A 7971-nucleotide genomic window follows, 5' to 3' on the forward strand; every position below is an offset into this window, starting at 1 on the left:
CAGTGTTCCTCAGTGGAAACACTGTATTGATTTCAGTCTTCTTTCTGTCAGGTTAATTTTGTGGAGAAACTGAAGTGGATGCTGTGTGTTACCAGTAATGAGTCAGAGCTTCTGATCCCTGGTAGCTTAGACCTGTCTCCATCCTGTTGCTTTGAATCTTTCTTCTTGACACTTTACAGGATGGCTGCTGCTAAAATTCAAGGTTGGAGTGACCACTCGGAGCCAACTTGCCGAGTTAAAGGCAGTAAGTTTGGGTTAGATTTTCCTTGCAAGGTTTGTTTGCCCACTGCAAGATACAGTTTTTCTTTCTGTGCTTATCACTTCGGAGATTGATTTGTCTCTTGGGCAGGGAGGGATATAATCCTCTTTAATACATCCCAGTTCTTACTATTTTCCTTTTGTGAATAAGAGAAATAGGAAAAGAAGCTTTGAGAACCAGAGAAAAAAATAAAAGTGGCAGCAATGATTTGTAGTAACACTGTAATGTGGTGTTACATCACTACTCTGAATTTAATTCAAGTGTTAGTATGTAAAAAGGAAGAGTGCTTTACAAAAATGTATATATGTGAGATGAGAGTGACTTAATCTTTCTCTGTGACTTCAAGTTTGCATTAAATTGGCAGTCCTGCAGAGAAATACGGAAACTGGAGTTGTTTACGGCCTCTTATAAGCTCTTACTGAGTCCTGCTGGGCCTATATGTAGGAACTGGTGTTTTGGATCACATTAACTTGAACTAATTTTTACAGGACAGCTGTATCTATGTATTCAAATGCAAAAGCCCTGGAAGTATCCAGTTCCTATTCCACTTCAGAACTTCTCACTTTCTAGAGGGTGTTGTAGAACAGCAGTGCAGACTGGCACAGAGACTTAGTGCTTTGCTGCAGACTCAGAAGCTGGTGGGTGCTGTGACCTGGGCTGCAGTGAGCAAACCTTCCCTGAGTTCACCAGTTGTAAAACGAGATCCCCTTTTCTCCTGCATTTCCTCTGCCTTGGGTTTATTTTCAGACCTGGTGGCGCTGCTCTTGGTTTCCTCCTCCTTACTGTCAGGTTATGGCTGTAACTTTTCCTTTACTTTGCTTAAGAAACAAGGGGATGGGGAAGGTGCAAAGATTGCACCTTGAATGCTCCATTCAAGTCTTGAGCATTATCCATGAGACATTTGCCTGGGGGGAGAGGAAATAAATATATGAACATAGCTATTTTGACTGACAGTTTTTTCCCCTCAGAACTGAGAGTAAATTCAGTATTTTGCAAGGTTTCTAAGTTGCCTGGGAGGTTTCCAGGAATGTGGAACACAAACAGATGTGATTGATCTCCCGTGACAAAAATTTACATGTAGTCAATTTATTCAGCACAGATCAGGATGGGAATCAGCAATGATCAGAATGGATAGGTTGTGCTGATCCTGCATGTCAAACAGATTTGATGTCAGATGAATCAGAAGAAAGAAACCTACTTACAGGAAGGTTGTGTTTCACTGCCTATTTACTGTTCTTCCACGGGCTTTTTGTACTTTTTTCCTTGCCTAAATCTGCTTTTCTGTGTTGAATGCTGCAGAAACAGCACCAAGGGTATGGTTCCAAGCACTTGCACAAAATGCACCACAGAATTAGTCTGAGGAGTCTGGGTGGAGTTTAGGTGCCTTCCCTGTGGAGGTCATCTGTCAAATACAGGCTTGAACAGACAAAGTGACTTTAACTGACCAGTCCAGTTACTGGCTCTGGTGGGGTCATCTTGGCTGTATTATGTATCTGGAGCTTATTTATCAAAATCCGTGCTCACTCAGAAAAGTTCACTGAGTAAGTGAAGCTGTGGATGGGGTAGAACCAGGGGTTTATCAACAAATTCTGGATGCTCTGTTTTGGGGGCATCTGATGCCTGCCTCGTCTTCATAGGCTTTCAGTGACCATCTTGTACTCTTTTTTTCCTTTATTAGTTGAGGTTGTGCTTAGGTTGTGCAACAGCTCTTGCTCTCCCCACCATTAAGTGTTAACTCCTGGGTTGTTTGTCTTTAGCCCATCAGATTCTGAGAGTTTTGAGCTACTCCATTATTAGTATAGAGCAAGTGTGCAATTAGGTAACCATCAAGCTCTGAACAAATGTATTCCTTCTGCTCCTCTTTGAAAGTAATTCTTTATGCCAGGCTCCAGTTTGCTTTGTGTCAGCCTGTAGCAGCTTCCAGCCTTTGCCTCTGCACCCTGCTCAGTCTCCTTTTTGTGGAACTAGAACTTCTTCCATATGCTGTAAGCAAAAAGCTGTCTGGTGTCTAGGGCCTGTCCAACAGCAGCTTCCTGCATGCACAAGCAAGCACCCTTGAGCTGCTTCTCTGGACTCCAGTGCAGCCAGTCCTCCTCTTTTTATTAGTGCAAGCAGCAGTGCAGGCTCCTTGGCCAGACATTGCCACTCGACCACAAACCCATCCAGTCTGCTCTGAACTTGCATGATTTGCTAGAGGTGTATGCATGCAGGGCTGGAGTTGCTCTTGGGACTTTCCCTTCTCACTGCTGCACTTATATTTGCAATTGCTTCTTAACATTTTAGTACAAAAGATGTGGTTTTGGTTTTGCCTTCTACTGGTACCTTATTAGTAGGGGTGCAAAGGTCTTCTAAAGAAAATCCAGATTGTAAGTGGATTATAAAGAATATTGTTCCTCAGCTCCACCTGTCAATGGAAAACATCAGAGGCTCTTTTGAGCCATAGGTTTAGATCCAAGGTGCAGTGCTGGGTGAAGCTGAGCTGTGCTGGAACATGAGCTGATCAACGAGGAATGAAGAGCTTGCAAAGCAAAGTCAGTGTTGCTTTGGAGAGCTGTGCTGGGTCACTGCCTCTGCTGGAGGCTTCTGTGGTGAAGTTGGTAATTTTTGGGGTATTCAGGGAGAAACTGGGGCAGTGACTACAAAAGGGTTTTAGTGCTTGCTCCAAGCACTTCTGGCCCCCTCAGCCTTCTGACCTTCTGCAAAGAGGATTGTGCTGCTTTTGCAGCAAAGGTGGAATCAGAGCAGTTCAGTGCAGCGTATTGGGTATATTTGTAAAACATACTAAAATTTAAGGAGCTCAGTGATAGAAAACCTCATGTAAGAAGAGACAAAAGGACGAGTTTTACCCCCAGGTATCTTGGGATGGGCAGCAGTCCATGAATGTGTAGGATCTCACAGAAAACCCACAGCTGGAGAGCTGGATTTGCTTTTCAACTCCCTTCACTTACAGGCTTATGCTAACTCATTATGTCTGTTACAGTGGTACTAGAGGTCCAAAATGGGAAGATTCCACTGTGCAGTGGATTTGGAGCTGTGTTCAGGGGGGTAATTACCACTGTCAGTGTTGCAATTCTTTTTCTGGACGTTGATTTCCTGTGCAAATGAAATATTGCAGAAAAAGCACTAACAAGCAAGCCCTACAGAATGACCAAAAAAACCAAACCCAAAGATTTCCTACTTCCAGTTCTTCACTGCAAGAAGAACTTGCCTGGATCAATATTGCTTCAGGACTGGGATCTTAGTGCAGCACTGCATGGTGGAGCATCGCTGTTAGTAACATCAGTTAATGCCCAAATATAGGTCTTTTTTATTGCTTGGGGTTTTATTTCTCTCTGTTTATCCTACAGTAGGATTCAATGCAGTAGTGAGGACTTTGTTGTGCATGTGTTCATCTTATTGAAATGCTTTTTTGAATTTAAATACCTATGTCCTGCTTCTCCCCACATGATTGTCCTCTGTAGGCTCCCAAGCACTACAACAGGCAATAAATTAATCTCTGGGTCATGACATAGTAATTTAATTAGGAAGAATAACAAAACTTACAGGGATTGAAATCCAGAAAAATGCTTTCACTCAGTTTTCTGAACGGCTTTCTGTTCAATGTTAATGCATTTAATTTTGGTGTGTGTCACCTGTCACATTCAACGACACTGAATAGAGAAAATACTTTTTCAAGGCAAAGCTTCCCGTTCATAATGTGTGGCCTTTTGTTGGGAAAGAAGCTCTGATGCTGCAGTCAGATTGTTGCACCTCATTTGTATAAAATCTTTGGAAAGAGCTGGAGTGGGAGGGGAAGGTCACTCTGGAAGTGTGGAGATGATTTTTTGGAAGATACCAGGCAGTGATGATAACAGGGATCCTTCTCTTGCATTGACCTGTTTATCCCATGCCTTGCAAAGCAGCCAGAACATCCATCTATCTTCCTGAGGGACAGGGATGTGGTTTCAGGCCAGAGATGAACCTAGAGGGGGTTGTGGTGAGCCTTATGTCGACACAGCACAATGGTGGTGGCCAGCAGCTGGAGAAGCAGGAGACAGAGGCCTGCCAAGGGGACCCAGAGGAAGATGAGACAGAAGTACTCCAGATCTTCCTGCATTCTTCTGTCTGCAGGAATAGAGAAGAGGGAAGGTCCACCGGGTGCTCACAGCTGGTGTTACTGCCAGTTCTGGTGGAGCCAAGGGAGCTGCCCAGGGCCCTGCCTGGTGTGCTTGAGGCAGAGAGCTTCCCCTGGGCCTGCAGAGATGTTCTACTCCTGTCAGTGTTTTCTTGGGCATTGGAGGAAGGACACGTGGCCAAAAGCTCTTCTGTGTCCTCTGATGAGGCTAAAAGCAGCCCTGGACCCCAAGGTCCTACCCTCTTGCACCCTGTTTCTGGTGTGCCCAGGCATGGAATGTGCTCATGCTTTTTACATCATCCTTAGCCTTTCCTATGGGGGATGAAACACTGGAATTTAATCCTTCCTATTCTGCTAAAGCTGTATGGATTTTCACTCTTCCCCCAACCCAAAATATCTGCAGGATGCCCCTTGTTATCAGTGATGAGAATCCAGCTCTTCCCTTTCCCTCCCTGCATCCAGGCTACCTGGATCTGATGTCTTCTGGCAGGAATCCTTTTCGGTGATGCCGCACTGGGTGGTGTATCCTGGTGTGGTGGGTCCTGGTGTGGTGGCTGCTGGTACAGTGGTGGTGACTATAAGTGAAATGGATGAATTCAGAATGTAGGGAAATACAGTGAAATAACTCTCCTGCCTTTCTTCTCTCCTACCCGGGCACTGCTGTTCCTGTGCACAGCAAAGGGCTCAGCTGGGGGGAACTTTACATAGAGCCCATTTGGATGGGGTGTCCCCCAGGGAGGGTCTCCCAAGAGCCAGGAGGGAGCTGCAGCCTCCTTATTTCTCACTTTCTGACACCATGCTCAGAAAGCCTGAGCCCCTGAGCCTGGCAGTACTTTTGGGAGCTGTGTGTGCTGAGGAAGCAGGGGGTGGTGGTGGTGGACTTTGCTTTAGCCTTCTCCCTTCAGAGCCATGGGTGGCATGGGGAAGTGAGGATGGGGAGGCAATGCTGGGTCTGCCCAGTCATCTTTGCCTTTGGGCAGGAGCAGTCCCAGGAACAGAGGTGGCAAGCAGGGAGCCTCTGGCAGGAGGACGGGTGGGTTGGTCACAGGATGCCTTGGGCAAGCAAGCAGGGAAATGGGGTTTGTGGGAGAGACAGCTGTGAAAAAGGGCATGGGCAGGAGGTGCTGGGCATTTTGTCAGGGCTGAGTGAGGTTGGGTGAAGGTGTTGCTGACCTGGAAGGAAGGCACGCTGGCCAGGGCTGAAGAACAGCATCTGGTGGAAATTCATCATGCAGAAATAGTTCCCCTCGTCCTGCGGTGTGAAAGACTTCACTACCAACAGATAGCTCGAGTTGTGTTTGCTCGCCTCAAAGCGAGGGGATGTTCTCTGATCCCTGCTGAATGTGGTCCGGGAAACGGAACTGATGAAGACGATGAAGTGAAGGGTCCCACTCTTGTCCTGGTGGATCCAGAATGCGCCACTGTTCTTGTCAGTCTGACACTCCAGCTCCAGCCTCTGCCCCACGCGGAGCTGGGTGATGTCCTTGGGAGACCTGACCTTCATCTCAAGTGACTGGCCATGGATCCCAGGGCAGCCTGCAGGAGAGAAATCCTTGCTGGAAGCTCTTGGGAAGACTAAAAGGGTTCTCTGAGGACACTTCCCTCCCCAGCCATGGGTTGGAGGTACAAATGCAGAGGGAAGACCGCACTGTCTGGATGACGTGAAGGTTTTCTTGGAGTCCTTGCTGGGCTGGTGCAAGGAGGGTGCTCAGCAATCAGCCACCCGGGCTTTTACGGTGGGTGCTGCCCTTCCAGTGCCTTCTCAGGGACATTACCCCTTCCCTGCTTCTCCAAAGTGATAAGCTATACAAGCTCCCTATAAACTCTTAACTTATAAACCTCTTTTTTTCTGCCCTTCTCCCTCCCTTCCAGAGCCACTCATCCGAGCAGTCTCCCTTCCCAGGGCGGGTGGTGCTGCAGCCACCCCTCCGGCTGCCCTTTGCTGGCTGAGGTGATTCTGCCTCTCCCCCCACAATTACTGAGCACACCTCAAAGCCAGCCTTTCTGGTTTGATTTTTTCCTCTCCTTTAACTAGTTAGTCCTATGTCTTGAATTTGATAGAAGGGTTTTCCTTGCCCGTCCCGGTGGAGGGGCTGCACAACCCCGTGTCGGTACTCACAGAGTCCCAGAGTGAGCAGCAGGAGCAGGGCAGGAGACCTGTCCATCTTCTCCTGGGGTGTCTGCGCTTGGGGCTGGTGCAGTGCAGCTGAGTTGATCTTTGTCCCTTCACTTGGGAGGCTGTGTCGCTTTTTGGGGAGGATGTGATGTCATCAAGACCCCACTATCAGGACACATTCAGTTCAAGTCCAAAATTTGGGTTCCTTTAACCTCATCATTTCTTAGAAGCGCCTCAAGGATTTTTCCTGGATGACTTTCATAGAGATCCAGAGTGATGCTGCTCATGGCTGAGGTAGGATCAGGCACCACAGCCTGCTGTTCCCTCCTCACAGATTCTGTGCAGAAGATACAGACCAGTCCCATCCTTTGGTGCGGGCCCTAGAATGCTTTTCTTGGCAGGGATTCTGCCTCTTTCTCTTGAGCACATTCATGGAGTCCCATGTGCATAGCAGAGCCCACAGTGACACAGGTGCTTCATGGTGTAGATCCACAGGTGTGGTTTGTCTCCAAGCACAGGTTTCTGGCACACAGACAGGTATTTCTCTATTGTTCTTGTTGCACTTCTTCTTTGTTCAGTTCTTCTTTGCTATTGCTCAGCAAAAGCCTTTTCATACAAGGTAGTTGGTCTAGGAGCTGGAACCTGTTGAGACTGCCCCTTGCACAAGTGAGTGTTTTGCTTTCTCTTTGTTTTCAAAACTTGTGGTTCTCTTCTTTCACCACAGGGTCTTCTACTCTTCAAAAATACCCTTCTATGCTTCACCAGAGAGGGCCCTTGCTGCTGCCTCGAGGTGACCACTTGCACATGGGGATGGGTGATGCTTCCTGGACCTTTGCATGCACGGAAAGAAACATTTCACCAGAGTGCAAGGGGCTGGGCTGATGTTTGATTTATTTCTTTCTTCTTTACTTTCCTGTTGATTGCTCTTCTTTTTTTATTACACCTTTGCAGAGAAGCTCCTTATTTTCCTTGGTCTGTCAGAAACCAGGTGCTGCTGAGTTTGATGCCCTTGATATTGGTGCTGCTACTCAGAGCATGAGATGACCAGGCCATCTTGTCCTGGGGCATCTGCCCTTGGAGACAGTGCAGCACAGCTGAGATGATCTTTGTCACTTGGTTTGGGAGGGTGTGCCGTTCTTTGGGGAGCATGTGATGTCATCAGGACCCTCTTGGGTAAAGTGACAATGCTTGGCATCTGTGGCAAAACGTTGAGGGAAAAAAGAATTTCTGAAGAAATTAGTGTCTAGTCCAGAATTTGTAATTTGCTTATTGTTTTACCTACTTGTGGTTCTTTTGTCTCACCACAGGTTGCTTCTGTCCTGCCCCAAACCCCCTTGAGTGCTCCAGTGGAGAGCCCTTGCTGCTGTCTCTGGGTGACCACTGGCACAGGGGGAGGAGTGATGTTTCCTGGAACTTTGCACACACAGGCTTTCCTGTTGATTATCTTTCTGTGTAAGGTTTTTGTTTGGGTTTTTTTTTTTT

At 47.2% G+C, this 7971-nt stretch overlaps 1 protein-coding gene across 1 annotated transcript in view; it reads right to left on the minus strand.

Annotated features, from left to right (window-relative positions):
* Window positions 1-3969: 3969 nt before the first annotated feature.
* CD8A (CD8a molecule) overlaps window positions 3970-7971 on the minus strand; it is a 5368-nt gene continuing 1366 nt past the window's right edge. Inside the window, exons 2-4 of the mRNA XM_042053430.1 lie at window positions 5499-5909; window positions 4841-4948; window positions 3970-4363 (exon numbers count right to left, since the gene is read on the minus strand). Of these exons, the coding sequence (XP_041909364.1) occupies window positions 4221-4363; window positions 4841-4948; window positions 5499-5909 (662 nt within the window). The 3' untranslated portion in view covers window positions 3970-4220. The remainder of the gene's footprint in view (window positions 4364-4840; window positions 4949-5498; window positions 5910-7971) is intronic.

Source organism: Corvus kubaryi, unplaced genomic scaffold (assembly GCF_017639235.1).
Source record: "Corvus kubaryi isolate FWS band 111438036 unplaced genomic scaffold, C.kubaryi_AGA036_p1.0 split1-131, whole genome shotgun sequence".
Lineage (NCBI taxonomy): Eukaryota > Metazoa > Chordata > Aves > Passeriformes > Corvidae > Corvus > Corvus kubaryi.